At 33.6% G+C, this 18,732-nt stretch overlaps 3 protein-coding genes across 4 annotated transcripts; 1 reads left to right on the forward strand and 2 right to left on the reverse strand.

Annotated features, from left to right (window-relative positions):
- The first annotated feature begins 943 nt into the window (after positions 1 to 943).
- On the forward strand, positions 944 to 6,170 carry LOC143544862 (shaggy-related protein kinase gamma-like). Of its 2 annotated transcripts, none has more exons than XM_077036855.1 (12): positions 944 to 1,037; positions 2,821 to 2,981; positions 3,511 to 3,603; positions 3,692 to 4,024; positions 4,110 to 4,184; positions 4,325 to 4,381; positions 4,472 to 4,612; positions 4,706 to 4,756; positions 4,833 to 4,928; positions 5,008 to 5,091; positions 5,654 to 5,756; positions 5,841 to 6,170. In XM_077036855.1, exons 2-12 carry the CDS (start codon positions 2,868 to 2,870, stop codon positions 5,921 to 5,923), a joined length of 1,230 nt encoding a protein of 409 aa, XP_076892970.1. In that variant the 5' UTR covers positions 944 to 1,037; positions 2,821 to 2,867; the 3' UTR covers positions 5,924 to 6,170. The 2 variants fall into 2 exon arrangements, with proteins under 2 accessions (XP_076892970.1, XP_076892969.1); XM_077036854.1 differs by having other exon boundaries at positions 951 to 1,037; positions 2,797 to 2,981; positions 5,841 to 6,169.
- A 762-nt stretch (positions 6,171 to 6,932) lies between these two features.
- Positions 6,933 to 9,814, reverse strand: LOC143544846 (GDSL esterase/lipase At3g62280-like). Its single transcript, XM_077036835.1, has 5 exons — positions 9,595 to 9,814; positions 9,321 to 9,506; positions 8,190 to 8,353; positions 7,828 to 8,098; positions 6,933 to 7,181 (listed from the first exon to the last, which is right to left on the reverse strand). Exons 1-5 carry the CDS (start codon positions 9,812 to 9,814, stop codon positions 6,967 to 6,969), a joined length of 1,056 nt encoding a protein of 351 aa, XP_076892950.1. The 3' UTR covers positions 6,933 to 6,966.
- Positions 9,815 to 12,895: 3,081 nt separating this feature from the next.
- Positions 12,896 to 17,487, reverse strand: LOC143544865 (GDSL esterase/lipase At3g62280-like). Its single transcript, XM_077036857.1, has 5 exons — positions 17,245 to 17,487; positions 16,975 to 17,160; positions 15,381 to 15,544; positions 14,581 to 14,851; positions 12,896 to 13,214 (listed from the first exon to the last, which is right to left on the reverse strand). The coding sequence occupies exons 1-5, from the start codon at positions 17,453 to 17,455 to the stop codon at positions 12,994 to 12,996; spliced, it is 1,053 nt and encodes a 350-aa protein (XP_076892972.1). The 5' UTR covers positions 17,456 to 17,487; the 3' UTR covers positions 12,896 to 12,993.
- Positions 17,488 to 18,732: the final 1,245 nt, after the last annotated feature.

The raw sequence follows: 18,732 nt of genomic DNA on the forward strand, positions 1-18,732 counted from the left end.
TATTAATTTAACCAATTAACCAAACACGTTTTCTTTTTTGTACATTATCTTTCTTTGGTATTAGTCGTAGCGCAAGTTTTGATAGCTCGTGTTTACAAGTTAAATAATTAAAAAAAACAAAGAAAGGAACACATGTTTTGATTTCCCTTTAGTTATATTATGACTATATTTTTACATTTTTTTAAGTTTATCATAGCAAGTACATAAATACCAAAAGTTTTATGCCTAACACAACGCACAACTTCTATCTTAAGTTTTAAAGCACTTCCAAATTTAATAATACAATTTCATGTAAATGCCACTCCTTTTATTTCATTTAAACATTATAAACTATCCGATTTTATTTTGTTCATAACCAACAAATAAAGAACTACGTAGGTATTTCATACGAAGTGACCCAATGACAAAAGGTCATTGTCAGTTGTTCTAACCCAGACATACGGAACACTTAAACGTCTTCAAGTTATCTCCAGTTTCGAGGAAAACTCACCCGCCCGAAAGTTCACTGGTGGTAAAACCCGGACATTTTGAGGATCTAACCTTCTCCACGTCCTCTCCGGAGTATTGTTTGTTGGGATTGAATCAAAGTCTTCGTTAAAAAAACCCACATTTTCTACCATTACACATTTACATCACATTATAAATATTAATTATCTGATAAAATAAAAAAAAAGAATAGTTTACAAATTACAACCCTTAAACCACGTTAAGTTGTGTGATTCAATACATTCAAACACGATAAAACGTTGAATGCATGTGCTTGTGAACCATCATTTTTGACCAACAAATAAATAAATAAATAATAATACCAATAACACTCATTACGATATATATATACACACACACAACTTTGACCAGTCAAAATATGTATATGATTAAATCCACCTTCAAACACTAACCATCATCATAATCATTATTATTATTATTATTATTATTATTATTATTATTCCACTTTATAATATCATTTCTGCAAATTCAATTATCATCCACACAAAACCTCAGCTCTCAATTATTCACAAATATCATCATCATCATCGGTACCTTCATAATCACTTTCTTTTACTCTACTGTATTGAGATTGATTATCCGTACGCTAATTTCAATTGCAAGCAGTTTCTAGGGCTTAATTGTTGAATTACTTATGTTTTATCCGTACAGATTGTTAATTATTTGTGAGATCTGGTTTATGTTGATCTGTAATTGCTTGATTGATGCTGTATGTTACCTGATTGCTAATTTTCGCGCCAAATTATGTGTTTGAGGTGTTTTTAGGGTAGTTTAATTGGAATGGAACAGTTTTATTATGCTGTTGTGTTGAATCAGGTTTTTTTATTTTATTTTATTTTTTTATGATGCTGTGTGCATGTTACCTGATTGCTGAATTTCGCGCCTTTGGGGCAGTTTAATTGGAATGGAAACATTTTATATGCCTGTTGTGTTGAATCAGTTTTTTTTTTTTTTGTATAATTTTATTTGTTGATAGGATCATAAAGCTTAAGAAAGATATGTGCAGTTATTGGTAAGATCTGTTTTATGTTGATATGAAAATTTTTAATTGATGCTGTGTGTATATTACCTGATTGCTGAATTTCGCGCCTAATTTGAGATGTTTTTAGGGCAGTTTAATTGGAATGGAAGCATTTTATATGCCTGTTGTGTTGAAATAGGTTTTTTTTTTTTGGTATAATTTTATTTGTTGATAGGATCATAAATCTTAAGAAAGAGTTGTGTAGTTATTTGTAAGATCTGTTACATGTTGATATGAAATTTGCTTAATTGATGCTGTGTGTATGTTACCTGATTGCTGATTTTCGCGCCAAGTTATGTGTTTGAGGTGTTTTTAGGGTAGTTTAATTGGAATGGAAGCATTTTATATGCCTGTTGTGTTGAATCAGTTTTTTTTTTTTTTTTTTTTTTTTGTATTTGTATAATTTTATTTGTTGATAGGATAATGAAGCTAAAGGAAGAGGTGTGTAGTTATTTGTAAGATCTGTTTTATGTTGATATGAAATTGCTTAATTGATGCTGTGTGTATGTTACGTGATTGCTGAATTTCGCGCCTAATTTGAGGTGTTTTTAGGGCAGTTTAATTGGACTGAAAACATTTTATATGCTGTTGTGTTGAATCAGTTGTTTTTGTGTTTCAGGTTTGAATGATTTTATTTGTTGATAGGATTATAAATCTTAGGAAAATTGGATTTTAATAATCCCAACTTAATGCAGTTGGCCAATAATAATCCCAACTTTAAAAATAGCTGTCACTGGTCCCAACTTTCACACTATTTATTTTCATTGAACCTTCATTAAAAAAACTTAACGGCGTTAAGTTTTTTTCAAATTTCAAAATGATATTTTCGCGCTTTTGATCGGAATGAGGATACGACTCGATTGATGCAGTTATTTGTAAGATCTGTTTTATGTTGATATGTAATTGCTTTCTTAATTGATGTTCTATGTTACCTGATTGCTGAATTTCGCGCCATACTTTAAGTTTGTGATGTTTTTAGGGAAATTTTATTTGAATGGAAACATTTTATATGCTGTTGAATCAGTTGTGTTTCATATTTGTATAGTTTTATTTGTTGATACGATTGTAAAGCTTAAGAAAGAGTTGTGTAGTTATTTGTAAGATCTGTTTTATATTTTATGTTGACCTATAATTGCTTAATTGATGTTGTATGTTACCAGATTGCTAAATTTCGCGCCTAATATACAGTTTGAGGTGTTTTTAGGGCTGTTTAATTGGTATGGAAGGCTTTTACATACTGTTAAATAACTTTATTATTTTTTTTTCAGATTTGCGTAATTATTTGTGGGCAGGATTATAGAGGTTAAGGAAGCGTTTTGTAAATTTGATTACCACACCGATGGCTTCGGTGAGTGTGATACCTGCATCTGGAATTAGAGAGCCTAGTGGAAATACAGCTGCTGTTGAAAGGTTGCCTGATCAGATGAACGACATGAAAATTAGGGATGACAGGGTAAGTGACATCATCATATATATCACCTTTTGTAGATTGTAGTAGGGCTGGCATTACATGTCAAAAACGATAAGACACGATTACCGGTGGTGCTAAACACGACATGATAACTAATCGTGTCATTTTTTACAAACACGAACAACAACCTGTTTAGAAACAGGTTACACGACACGATCTATTTAAGGACACGATAAATAATAATATCACATATGTAGTGAAACAGAAGTTGCCAAACGTTCATAAATTTTATAGTTAATACATTATTTGAAAAAAAAAGGTTAAAAAGGGACTGGGTGTAAGGTAACTAAGGCATATGCCATACATTTCATTTAAAAAATATATATAAATATAAACAAGTCAGGTTACAGGTGTTTAACCTGTTTTAAGACACAGAATCTTTTAAGGTCAAACCCAAACGCGTCGTTTTGTGTCGTGTTAATAGGCCCGTGTTAGAAATTGCCAGCCTTAGATTATAGCAATATAGCATAACCTCTTCATTCAAGCATAATTTTTCTTTTATTACCTTTAGGAAATGGAGCTTGCAATAGTTAATGGCAACGGGGCAGAGACAGGGCATATAATCGTGACAACTATTGGTGGTAAAAATGGCCAGCCAAAACAGGTAACTTTAACTACACAGATTCTTTCTTTTGGACTGTTGTATTAGTAGCCAAGCCAATAGTGATGCAATTGTTTTTGATTTTATTCAGACAATTAGTTACATGGCCGAGCGCGTAGTTGGGCATGGGTCATTTGGAGTTGTGTTCCAGGCCAAATGCTTAGAAACTGGAGAATCAGTGGCCATTAAAAAGGTTCTTCAAGACAAGAGATACAAAAACCGGGAGCTACAAACAATGCGTGTACTGGATCACCCAAACGTTGTTGCTTTGAAGCATTGTTTCTTTTCAACTACAGAAAAGGAAGAACTTTATCTTAACCTTGTGTTAGAGTATGTTCCCGAGACTGTTTATCGAATGATTAGACACTATAACAAGATGAATCAGAGGATGCCGATGATCTATGTGAAGCTATACAGTTATCAGGTAAAGTACCTTTTCTTTGGTTCTATTTCTTTATCGTTTAATTTATTTAAATGTTTTTATTTTAATTCAATATTACATAATGCAGATTTTCAGATCCCTGGCCTACATTCATGGTAGCATTGGAGTGTGTCACAGGGATATCAAGCCTCAAAATTTACTGGTAGGCCTTTTGATGTGTTCATTTTATAATTTGTACACAAGATATACCAATGATGATATAAAGCACCATTTGTTCAATGTTTAGTTTGATATTAATAAATAAAGATAGTATACTGAGGAGTCTATGTTTCTGTTTAACAGGTAAACCCTCATACACATCAAGTCAAGCTATGTGATTTTGGAAGTGCTAAAGTTTTGGTTAGTATTAACCTTTGTTTAATAGTTACTTGTTTTATGTTTGGTATTGTGTTGCATTGTCTTACTTTATGTTTATCATTTGTTTGAAAGGTGAAAGGAGAGTTAAACATTTCTTACATTTGTTCAAGATATTATCGGGCGCCTGAACTAATATTTGGGGCCACCGAATACACCACGGCGATAGATATCTGGTCTGCTGGATGTGTTTTGGCAGAATTGTTGCTTGGACAGGTAGGGACAATTTTTTATCGTTTTTATTTTTTTTATTTTTTTTATTTTACAGAATGTTTATATGACCTGACAAATTGTCATATGTAATTTCAGCCTCTTTTCCCTGGTGAGAGTGGAGTTGACCAGCTAGTGGAAATCATAAAGGTAAGTTTTATTTTATATATACATTTAAAATATCATCAAACGTGTGTCATGTAAGCTTAATAAACTTTATTCATAGATTTTAGGCACCCCAACAAGGGAAGAGATCAAGTGCATGAACCCCAACTACACAAAATACAAATTTCCCCAAATTAAAGCTCACCCATGGCATAAGGTTCGTTATTAAGATCTGGTCACAAATTTCATAATTACATGTAAATTCACAACCTAAACAGTAAACAATACACTTGCAGATATTCCATAAGCGTACGCCCCCAGAAGTGGTTGATCTTGTTTCAAGGCTGCTTCAGTACTCCCCAAATCTTCGAAGCACGGCTGTAAGTATTAAAAGTTAAAAGTTAAAACTCTGTATTTTATATTGGACAGAATTACAAATTTTGTCCTTTAAATATATGCGATTTATGGATTAGGTCCTTTAAAAAGTTTATTTGCGGGCGGTGTTCTTTATATGACAAAATACATTCGCTTTTTGTCCTTTACATTAACTGTCATCCAAAAATTCAGTTAAATCCAAACATGCCAAGACTTAATGGGGGTTTTGTTTAGCATATTTTTATTTAGTTTCTTTTTCTAATAATATATCTAATTTGTTTTTTAATTATAAATACTTAAATAGTATGCGTAAAAAGACTTAAATGCCCTCAAATGCCAAGACTTAACGGGGTGTTTGGATGCCAGTTAGTCAAAGGGACGAAAATCAAACAAACATGCCATGTAAAGGACACCGCCTGCAACTTTTTAAAGGACTTGATCCATAAATTGAATATATCTAAAGGACAAAATTTGTAATTCTGTATTTTATATTGTTTATACTTAATTTTTGAACGACAATCTTATTTAATACGTAGTGATTTCGGATTTGTGGTTTATTATGAACAGTTGGATGCAATGATTCATCCATTCTTTGATGAGTTGCGTGACCCTGCTATCAGGCTGCCAAACGGGCGATTTCTTCCACCACTTTTTAATTTCAAGTCTCATGGTAATAAAAATTAATATTAATTATGTGCATTTCATTTAGTTTATCTTATTTATGCTAAAAAAATAAATTTTTTTTTTGTCATAGAACTTAAAGGGGTGTCTGTGGAGATGCTTACGAAGTTGGTCCCAGAGCACGCAAGAAAGCAGTGTGCACTCCTCAGTTTGTAAACGTAAGGATATAAAGAATTCTGTTTGTTTATTTGTTCCTTGTAGTAGTGTGTTTAGTACCTAGAAGAAATGCTCGTGAAATGTAATGTAATGTTATCTTCGTGTGCGCGCAAGCGCCTTTGTTTTGCAACAGTAATCACATACATTTATATATAGTTATTATTCGATGTTCTCTAGCCATAGAAACAAGACCTTGTGTAACTTTCTTATTTGTTATTTAGCGAGTTTTAACTTCATATCATTGTGTTCTCTAGTCATAGAAACATTATAATTTCAGTTTTGATGTTATATAACGAATCGTGTCAGCAAAGAATGCTACATCAGAATAGCTCTGATTGTATCTGAAGCTATCTGTTTATACAAACTCAGAAGATCAGTGTGAATGATTGTTGCAACTTGCGAGCTGCGTATAGGGATGGTAGTAAAGACTGGGAAAAACCCGAAATCTGCAACATTTAAGATGGGTATTCGGGTATGGCACTGCACATGGGTTTAGCTATAAACTGTTTTCTTGGTTTGTAATGTACTGACGGGCATGGTATTAGGTGATACTTGTATGATCTTTCGGAACCAATTCCATTCCTGTATACCCGCGTCGAAAACGGATATATTAATATATTCTATACTCTTAAAAAGTATAATATACAATATTCTGTGTTATAAAACTTGAGATTAAAAATTACAAAATTTTTGTTGATGATTTTGGTGCCATTTTAAGATCGGGATTCGGGTATGGGTACTGAACAACATAAGATAATAAACGGGTATATCAAATATTCATGGTAAAAATCATGAACCTGAGAACGGGTCAAAATGGGTCAGGTCGGATCATGTTGACTAAAACCCGGAGTCAAATCCCTCCTGCATCTAATCATACATCAACAGAAAAAAATCTGAATCCAAATTCGAAGTTAGATTCGCATATATTTGTTCAATTTGAACGCTGGATACAATATCAAATACATAAACTTAACCGTTTAACAAACTCGAAAACAACATTCATCATCTTATTCATTCAACAACTTATTTTTCGAACTTCAGACCTACCAAAACTGGTCTAGTTTTAGTGACTTCATGGATATGATCTTGGAAGCAACTATCTTATTAGCTGCTTCTGTATAATGAACACCGTCCCATATTATAGCCGACGATACATTACTACACATGTTATATCCAGGCTGCCCGCACGTAGCTTTCACGTTATAATTATTCGGATCCCCTCCATACCCGCAGCACGCCTTATGTGGTTTCACAAATCCTGTCAGCACAAATTCGTTAAATTTCCCGATTCACAAGAAAACTAAAGTGAACTTGAACATAGGGCTGTCATAACATGTCGGGACACGACATGATTTCCAAATACGAGCACGAACCTGTTCAGTAACAGGTTAGCCTGTTAAGGGACTTGTTTAAAGACACATTGTATAATACGCGTGTAACAAAACCAAAATTTTCAAAATGAGTATAAAAGTCTTAATTAATAGATAATCCATAACGTATTTGAAACATAAAACCACAAATCCATAATATACTTGAAACAAAAGACGACAAATCCATGACATACTTGAAACGAAAAACCAAAGAAGTAGATCACAACATCCGTAAAAGATATAATATCGGGTTCAGATGGGCATTAGTGAAATGTTATTTGTAAGTATGACTTTAGGTTAAGACTTTAGGAGTGTGTGCGTGTATATATATATATATAATAAAAATCTACACAAGGTTAATAGGTTTTTTAACCTGTTAGGACACGAATTTAAACATGTCTTAAACAGGTCGACTTGTTTCAGACACGAAACCTGTTAAACCCAAACCCAAACATGTTAAAACACGTGTCGTGTCGTGTTAACATGTTCGTGTCATAAATTGACAGCCCTACATGAACACATTATTATTATTACCATATTTTGAAGGGTTGGCAAAAAGATCATATTTGATGGTGTATACATCCACATACACAATAGTTGCATCTTTTAACACCAATTTCAACTCTTCAATCATTCTACTTAATCCTTTGTTGAAAAGTTTCGATAGGTCATTGTGGACGCGATAGCATCCAATGTTATCTAGATCGGTATCTTTGTGTGCATGTAACGCAAGTTCTTTAGGAGCGCAACCTTGTGGCCCGGTGCTAAATATCCAAAACTTTCTACCACCATACTGGTATAGATTCTACATTTTGCATATTGCATATGAATTTGACTTGTCAACATGTAGTTTATATGCTAAGATGAAATGGTATAAAAGGATTAAAAATGGTTACTTGAATGGCAAGTTTAATGTCTGCTACAAAAGATGGTATTTGGGCTGCAACTGGTGCATAAGTAAGATTTGATGCATATAGTGCTTCCAAAATATCATTTTGTCCCATATCTATCATGTGAAGCGCGTTATGGAATCCGTCTTCATTGATATAGTTCCTGGAACCTGTTTATAAAAAAATGATTTATTTTTTTAACAATATCATCATCATCATCATCATCATCATCGTACTCAGTAAATCTCACCAATAGCAAAGCTATGGTAGGGTCTGAGTAGGGTAAGATGTAGACAACCTTACCTCTAATCCAAAATTTATTTTTTTTGCTTTTGCATATTAACACTTCAAAGTTAATATTTCAAAGGTTTCAACCAAAAATACACATGTGTAAAGCAATTAAATGTAAGAGTGAACTGCGTTTTTCGTCCATGTGGTTTGCCCAAATATGCGATTTTAGTCCAATAGTTTCAAATTTGCGATTTTCGTCCCTGTGGTTTCATTTTACTTGCAATTAAACCCGACTCCACTAACCCCGTTAAGTTTGGTTGTTAAACCCATCAGTGTGCTTCTCACGTGTGGGGCGGTTATGTCCTTTTTCTCCCCAAATAAACACCAACTTCGCAAGCCTTTCACACGTGAGGGGCTGGGGTGTATTTGGGAAAAAAAGAACAAAACTGCCCCTCACGTGAGAGGCACATTGATGGGTATAACGACCAGACTTAACGACGTTAGTGGTGTTGGGTTTAATTGCAAGTGAAATGATACCACAGGGACAAAAATCATAAATTTGAAACTATTGGACTAAAACCACATATTTGGACAAACCTCAGGGACGAAAACCGCAGTTTACTCTATGTAAACTATAAAACATGATGTTATTTCCTATTTTAACCTTTTAAATTTGGTATAAAATAATCAATAAAAATGGTTTTGTGTGACATATAGCACATATTTTTTTGTATTGTATTAAAAATAGATCAACAAACAAACCCGTCAGATTGACCCTAGCACGACCTGTTATCCAAAGAAGTTCAAACGTTTTAACAAAAACTGACCGAATTCATTTAGACTAAACTCAAACCAACAACTTTCGTGTTATAAAAATATAAATCTAGAAAACTAGAGATGACACACCTTGCGAGATGAGTTCAAGCGAGCGATTCTTAAAATGAATGAACTGACGAACTTGAGCACCAAGATGAAAAGGAATAAACGGTGGTAGAATCATGCCTCCGGCCACCGCAAAGTTTACACCACTAGTAAAATTTGGTGCTAGTGATTCCATATATGGGCTTAAATAACCAAGTTTCAAATGTTCACCTGTTCCCAAAAAATCAACATTTAATAAAGTTAACACGCAAAACTGATTCAAAATTAGCAGACTCAAAACCGTCTTTTACTAACTCACATATAAAGTCTAGAATAAGCCGACCGTCACCAAACCGTCCGGTTCCTTTGTGAAAAAATGTAATGCCGTGTGGCAGGCCGATGGGGAGGCCGGCACCGGCTAACACACCTCCGGTGTCCGAATTTGCATCACCAAAGTTGATAATAAGAGGTCTAGACAATGAAGTACCAAAGAGCATAGAAACACATAGAAGCCCATAAAATATATTTACTATCTTCATATCAGTTTAATTACTTTATAGTTGATACAGTTTACTTATATTGAAAGATGTGACTGCATGAAAAACAGTGGTCAACCTATTTTTATTTTATATGTTTGTAGCATAGTATAGTTTATTCATCTAACTTTATCTAAACACAAGTTGACAAGTTGTTTAGTGAAAATTTTATATTTTAATTCAGAAGTTGTTCATTTGAAATAGTGGATCAATTTATTATTTGTCACATTGTAGATCTTAGTTTTATTTATTTAATAATTTTGGTTTGGGAAAACAAAATAACTTTTCTGCAAATGACTATTACATGAATAACACCATAATTTGAGACCGAGCTGAATCGAACGGATTAAATTTAAAGAAACGAGCGATATTTTAATGCTTGAACTTGGTTTGGCTTGGTTTCGTACAAAGTTTTCAATTTTAGAACTTTTAAAACTCCAAAATATTATTAATTCAAAACTTCCAACTCTAGAATGTCTAAATTAACAAGACAACATATATAAAACAAGTGGCTATGGTTTAAAACTAAACTTTGAAGTCAACTTAAAAGAGAGAAACTTAAAAAACTTAACAAAATAATATATTTGTATATATATACATAAAATATATACAGAATAATAAATAGAATAATTCGAGCAAAACGAACCGAGCGATGTTTTGCTCGTGCTTGGCTTGTTTTCAAAACTGAACGAGCATTTTTCGAGCAATTTCCGAGCGAGCAGTTTGAACAGCCATGCACCATACCATAAAATATGTATCAATAGGAGTGTCTTCTTCTAATTGTACAACAAATATTAAAGTTTTTAATTCTAAATTAAATTTACACTATAAATATTCAAACTACTATTATGTTTCATGAACTTTCAAGCTTAATATGATTTTTTAAACTTCATTGATTTAAATTCTTTTTCTGCTAAAAGAAGTAGCTAGTTATAAAACTCTTTTCAGAACTTTTATATAATTTCCTTCTCAAATTTTTTATAAAATCCATTACTTCTATAACTATAATTTACAACTTTAAGCTATAGTTTATGCGAGTGACTTTGATTGAAACGTTTCAAAGCGAATATACAGCTAACGACGAAGAAAACAAACATGTGAATGATTGAATATTAACATCAAGTTGCAAGACTCTCTGTTTCTATATTAAGGAGACAAAGGAACACATGGATGATTAGTGGTTTAGCAATTTTAAATATCAAGTTGTTTTGGTAATTAAATGTTTATTGTTTTTTAAATAATATAATTCTGACTTGATATGTAAGTGCATAAAAGCTTTTAAGTGTGACTAAATGCTTATATGTTATATGAAATGAAAACATTTTATACTTTCTGGATAACAAACTAAAAATATATTTAAGAATCAGTCTATACTAGTCATAAACATTTAAAATTTAGGAATAATTTCATATAATCTTGCAAAAACATTGACCAAAACTCATTAACTGAAAATAAAAACTTTTCGTATATGTTTTTCACGAATAGTTGCAACGTTTCAACCCCATCATTAAAATGGTTCGACTTCTATATAAAGAAGTTAATTTGGTCAGTTCAAGACACAAATTTACCGGTTTGTTTTCATAGAAAATGCATTCTCGCTCTTTGCAGATTAAGGTCAATGAGAAGACTTCTTGGAGACGTAAGATTAAGGTTAAGGACCTTTATATCGTTTCATGTCTCTCCATTTTTATTTTATTTTTTTATTACATTATTTTGTGTTTTTAGGCTTATTTTTCATTTTTCTTATTTTTATAGTTTTTTTATATTCTATTTTTTCTACTATTATTACCGTTTTATCGCTACTTATTACACCTATCTAGTGTTTTTTTCATATTCTTATAGTTTATGGAGCCGGGATCTCTCTGGAAGCAACATCTTTATCCTCTGGAATAGAGGTACGGTTTGCCTACATCTAGGGCTGTAAATGAACCGAACGTTCAACAAACAACTCGTGAACCATTAGGCGGGAAGTTCGTTCGTTTAATAAATGAACAAACATGAACAAGAAATTTCGTTCGATTAGTTAAACAAACGAACATGAATGGAGCCTCCGTTCGTTCAGTTGTGTTCGTGAACGTTCGGTAATGTGTTCATAAACGTCTGTATATGTTGTTCATGAAAGTTTTCTGTACTTTTGTTCATGTTGTCTAAACATTTTATATTGTTTAATTTATTACTGCTAACATAAAATAGGATATCATATTCTTACACTGTTTTTGAATTGTTCCCATTACCTTTCTCAATATTCGCATTGATGAATACATCGATCTCAATCTCTAGGCTCCGCCAATTTTATTTGTGTCCATTTGTGTTTGTGAACCGTTCGTGAACACATTCATTATCTTAATGAGCGAACACGAACATAAAATCTCGTTTGTTTGCAGCCCCACGGCTACATCTCACTAGGGGTGCAAACGAGCCAAGCTGCTCGCGAGCTACTCGAGATCAGCTCGTGAAAAAGCTCGACTGAGCCGAGCTTAAACGTGCCCGAGCCCTAGCTCGAGCCTAAAAGAAAGCTCGTTTAATAAACGAGCCCGAGCTTCACTTATCAAGCTCGAGCCGGCTCGACAGCCTAAACGAGCCTGTCATTTATATATTTTTTTATAACTATATATAGTAATAGATACATATATATTTAATAATTATTAATTGATATATATAATTTTATGAAAAAAATAGCTAAATAACATATATATAAAGTTATTATGAAAATAAATATACAAATATAATTACAAATATATAAAAAATTAATTAACAAATATTAAACGAGCCGAGCTCGAGCTTCGTATAAGTTAAACGAGCCGAGCTCGAGCCTGGTCGAGCTCGGGCTCGGCTCGTTTAACTTATACGGAGCCCGAGCTCGGCTCGTTTTGATCGTTTGCACCCCTTGATCTCACCCTCCCAGACCCTACTAATAATAGCTTTGTCTATTAATGGGATTATACTCCGTATGTATTGTTATTGCAAAAATTTTCTGATTATTGATTTCGTACACATGAAATACTTTAATCCGAGTGAATCCCACAAAAATCATAAAACTATCTATAATATTTAAAAATAAAAAAACTACAAGAGACAAACTTAAACTACATATTGTTAAAAATGTTCTATCCATCTTATTCAAATTTTGCTAGAATTTATTTTTAACAAGTCGACTACTTGTCTACTTGTACATGACGGTATCAGTCCGACCAAAACCGCTCTAGTTTTAGTGATGGCGTCGAAAGAATCGTATCAGCAATCACCTTATTTGCAGCATCTGTGTAATGAACACCATCCCACACTATAGCTGATGTTACATTGTTGCATATGCTGTACCCGGGTTGGCCACATGTGGCTTTCACATTGTAGTTGTTTGGTGGCCCTCCATATCCACAACATGCCTTAAATGGTTCTACAAATCCTGTAAATACAAATCATTAGCTTCGTAACACGAAATTCACAGGTTCGGGTCGAACCATGAACACGGGTTGGCCCATTTAACCCTTTTGTTTTTAGGTATATTGGTTTTTATTAATCCCAACTATTGTCTTTTGGTCACTGCCAGTCCAACTAACGAATTGGCTGCTGACGGTCCCAACTTTTAAAGTATTTGTTTCTAATGGTCTACGGCTAACAGAATCTTGCAGGTCGCCAGAAAAACGTTTTTGGCCGGAATACTCACATTTTTTCCCGAAAACTCAACACTTTCGTCACAAACATCTTGGTAACTTCATATCCCGTTTTCTAGTAAAATCCCCAATTATTTAGGTCGCTGGAACCCTAGAACTGTCGTCAGAATTGGTTTATGGTGCTCAAGTGGTGCTGGTTGGTTGACGGTGAATCAATTGGTGGTTGTGGCGGTGTTCAGGTGGTGTTTTTCGGCACAAAATGTGACTTTTCCGGCCAAAAACGTTTTTCTAGCGACTTGTTAGCGTTAGGATTATGTTAGTCGCGGACCATTAGGAACAAATGCGTTAAAAGTTGGCATCGTCAGCAGCCAATTCGTCAGTTGGGACCGACAGTGACCAAAAGACTATAGTTTGGATTAATAAAAACCAATATACCTTATTTTTATAAACTAAAAAAATATTATTTTGTCAGACCGGGTATTTTATGTCGTTTATTAATATTACTAGGTTTTATCCCTCGCATTACGGAGGTTGTTTTCATTTTTCGTTTCTAATATTTATATACTTTTTTGGATTTTAATTTTATTTATTGTAAGGAAGTTAATAATATACTCAGGGTTTGATGATGAAAGGGTTTCACAAATAAATGAGATGTTATAACCCGTTTAAAAGCTTTCTGGGTTTGGTGAGACCCATGGCCCGCTTATTTTTTTACTATAAAATTGTTTCTTAATTATAAATAATATTTTTTTAAATGTATATTAATTTTTAGTATATTCCTAATTTATAGGATTTTCATATCAAATATTTGGTAAGATTAATTTTTAATATAATGAGATATTATAACCCGTATAAGGGTTATCTGGCTTTTGTGAGACCCATACCTATGAATTCAGGTCAAATGCATGAGAAGTCTCCATTCACAAATAAAGCAATCTGGTGGTTTAGATTATTATTATTAGTTTAATTTTAAAATTTTAGAGTATTAATATGCACGAAAGTAAAAATAATTTTTTCCGGTTAAACTAGTTGTGTTCGTGTCAAGTTCTGAAACCAGTGTTTGGGTTCATGTGTCTAACATGATTTCCGCTCTTCGACTCACTAACACACGAACACGACCCGTTTAAAGACCCCCCCCCCCCCCAACGCAGTTATTACCATATTTTGACGGTTTGGCGAAGAGATTATATTTGATGCTGTAGACATCCACATACACAATAACCGCGCCTTTTAATTCTTGTCTCAACTCTTTGCACATTTTACGTAGCCCTTTGTTAAAAAGTTTGGCTAAATCGTTATGAACCCGAAAGCATCCAATCTTGTCAAGATCAGTACTGTTGTGTGGATGTAAAGCAAGCTCTTTAGGAGAACAACCTAACGGGCTCGTGCTCTGGATCCAAAACTTTCTACCGCCGTACTGGTATAAATTCTACATTTTTTCACATATGAAACTTGAGCATGTTTTTAAAATGGAATAAAAGACAAAATGGCAAAAGATGTCCTTTATGTTTAATCATTTTTTCAGTGGACGTCATTTAACAAAAGAAATGACAGAAAACATCCTTTACATTTAAAAACTCTATCACATTATGTCCTTTGACCCTAACCCGGTTAACTTTTTCCGTTAAATATGATCATGTGCCCTGCACATGAGGGTATTTTGGTCATTTTACTATTGCAAATTAAATTAATATTAACTCGGAACCATTCACTGACCTAAAGATGATTAATTTTCAAGAGTAAAATGACTAAAATGCCCTCATGTGTCTGCACATGACCAGATTAACTAGAAAAGTTAACTGGGTTAGGATAAAAGGACATAATGTGAGAGAGTTTCTAAATGTAAAGGATGTTTTCTGTCATTTCTTTTGCTAAAGGACGTTCACTGAAAAAACGAACGTCTTTTGCCATTTTGTCGGAATAAAAGTATGAAATAAAATGAAGATATATATGTTTACTTGAACAGCTAGTTTAATTTCTGCTATAAAAGATGGAATTTTGGCTGCAACTGGTGCATAAGTGAGATTTGATGCATATAGTGCTACCAGTAGATCGTTTTGTCCGATATCTATCATGTAAAGCGCGTTACGAAATCCATTTTCGTTGATGAAGTTCCCAGAACCTGCAGGGAGTGTTTTTTTAGAATTAATAGTATGTTGACTTGTTGAGAACTGTGAGAACTGCATAAAACGCGTGCATTTCGCTTAAACAAAGCGTAATTTGAAAAACAAATGTTTATTTATCTCTTCCTACTCTTTCTTTGATCTTATCTCCTCTCTCATGAAATTTTTGCAAAAATTTATAAAAATGTGCGCATAGTGTAGGTGCTAGGGCTATAAACGAACCGAACGAACACGAAAAAGACCTTGTTCATGTTCGTTAAGGAAATAATTTTTTCATGAACACTTACCGAACGAGATTTTATGTTCGTGTTCGTTTATTAAGGAAATGAATGTGTTCACGAACGGTTGAACGAACACAGATAAAATCGGCATAAGCCTAGAAATTGAGACTGATATATTCATCAACGTGAATAATGAAAGCATGTAAACAAATCGAACGAACATGAAGAAGGGTATGTTAGTGTTCGTTCATTTAACTTTAAACGAGCATGAATGCTTAATTGAATGAATATTTAAGTGTTTGTTCGTTTATTTAAAAAATGAGCACTTGTGTTCGTTTATGTTGGTTTAACATAATTGAACAATATGAATTTAGGTATGAGATTAGATATGAGATTATCAATATTGTATTTTTTTAAAGTAAATTTAAAAAAAATATTGAAATATACATGCATTCTAGTCAATTTATATTATAGATAGTACAAGATTTAATGTGGTTCTCGCAGTTATTGACATATTATTGGTTATGAAATGAACAGCCTTGTTTTTGAAATTTTCATAACTACTGATATAGTTAAACTACTAACGAGGTTGTATTGTATATTGATTGCACGTATAATACGGTTACATAGAGATTCTATAGATTAAACTGCGGTTTTTGTCCTTGTGGTTTGTTCAAATCTGCGGTGTTTGTCCAATAATTTCAAATTTGCGATTTTCGTCCATGTGGTTTCATTTCACTTGCAATTATACCCGAATTCATTAACCCCGTTAAGTCTGGTCGTTAAACCCATCAGCGTACCCTTCACGTGAGCGGCAATTTTGTCCTTTTTTTCCTCAAATACACTTCAGCCCCTCACGTGAGGGGGGCTTGCGATTTACGACGGGGGTTTATTTTTGGAGAAAAAGGACAAAAATGTCCCTCACGTGAGGGGCACGCTGATGGGTTTAACGATCAAACTTAACGGGGTTAATGAATTCGGGTTTAACTGCAAGTGAAATGAAACCACAGGGACGAAAATCACAAATTTGAAACTATTGGACTAAAACCGCAGATTTGGACAAACCGCATGGACGAAAACCGCAGTTCACTCGGTTCTCTATATATATGAAGTATATGCAATATACGTTTTAGAGTATGATAGTTACATAACTAGTCTAACAATATGGAAAAAATGACAACACTGCATTTAAACGAATATGAACATACCGAGCGAGAGGAGTTCAAGCGACCGATTTTTGAAATGAACAAACTGGCGGACTTGAACACTGATTTGAAAAGGAACAAACTGCGGTAGAGTCATGGCTCCAGACACTGCAAAATTTACTCCACTCGTAAAATTCGGTGCCAGTGATTCCAAATATGGGCTCAAATAACTCAGCTTTAGATGTTCACCTGTTTTTAATAATTAATATTGTCACATAGCATGTTGAAGTAACAAAAGTAACAAGAAATGGATGGAATAGAGAGTTGACTAACAGAAAAAGTCAATGATGAGTCTGCCATCACCCAACCGGCCCGTGCCTCGGTGGAAGAATGTAATGCCGTGTGGAAGGCCAATGGGGAGTCCTGCACCGGCTATCACGCCTCCTGTGTCGGAATTCGAGTCACCAAAGTTGATAATAAGAGGTTTGGACACTGAGTGTCCAATAAACATGCAAATGCATAATAATAGGATTACACTCTTCATATATATTGGTTTCCACTAGATCTAATGTTTTGTGTCTTATATATAACAGTATGAAATATAATATATATATATATATATATATATATATATATATAATATATAGGTACTATAAAAACATGTTGGTATTTGTTAAATAAAGACAAGACAAGGGAACATGTGTTAGAGCACCAATTTTGGATCTATGATGTTATATAACTTATATTAATATAAGTGTAATAGGAAAGTACAAGTGGATGTTTGTGTGTTGATTAAAGTCAAAATATTATAAAATCCGTTGATGTTGGAAACAGAGGCACATAATGCATGAACTATGAAAACATGCCTTGTAGATAAATTGTCAAAAGTAGTTAAAGTGATTTAGGTTTTATTAATTTTTATGATTATGATTATGATTTTGATGTTTAGTCAAACTAATCTTGTATTATTTCATTGGTCAAGCCTTGTAATTTACCAAATTCGAACAAATTTAACCTAAGTAAGATATCAATAAACGGGGTTTCTGCGGCCACCGTCAAATTGGGAGTTGTGTGTTAGGCGGCAATGCGGAAGCGACAACACGAACGCACATACGATATATCACATAACAACACAAGAATTTTTACGTGGTTCGGTTTCAGTGGGGGGCCCACATCCACATGTTGCACGAGTTTATTTCTCATGCTTAGAAACAGAGCAGAGATTACAATTAGAGCATGTGAAGTAGAGCCGGGAAGAAAAGGGGTTGAACAAGAACACCCCCTCCCGGTTTCTCCTGGATGATTTCCCACATAATCTGGGGATCACTCCCCACTTTCTCGTGGGTGAATTTTGGGTGTGGTAGACCCCTTTGGGAAGAAATGGGAAAAAATTTGGAAGAAGTTGGACGACAACGTGATGTTTGGGGTAAACGGGAAACAACTGGGACAACAAGGAAAAAACTAATGTGGCATGCGAGGTAAAATCGGGAAAATGCGACAATTAGAAGGACTATTTACGCTCTTATAGATTAATAACTAGTGTTAATTATTTGGTAAACAAGAAACATAACTGGACCCTTAATTATTATTTAATTTAAAACCGGTCAATTCATTTTGTTTTTTTCAAGCCCATAAAGCCTTCATAATCCTGACAGTTGTAAGGCATTCCTTAAAATCCGTTTGTTGTGTTGTATGGTGCCTATCGAGAATGATTGTAGATACCACATGTGTTCATCAGATTGAGCAGTACTGGTATAGACAAAATGAAATGAGAACTTGATTTTCTAACATCAATGACATGATGCGACACGAGGTTAAACA

Source organism: Bidens hawaiensis, unplaced genomic scaffold (assembly GCF_021521415.1).
Source record: "Bidens hawaiensis isolate Kalapana, Puna unplaced genomic scaffold, B.hawaiensis_p1.1 tig00013761_1, whole genome shotgun sequence".
Lineage (NCBI taxonomy): Eukaryota > Viridiplantae > Streptophyta > Magnoliopsida > Asterales > Asteraceae > Bidens > Bidens hawaiensis.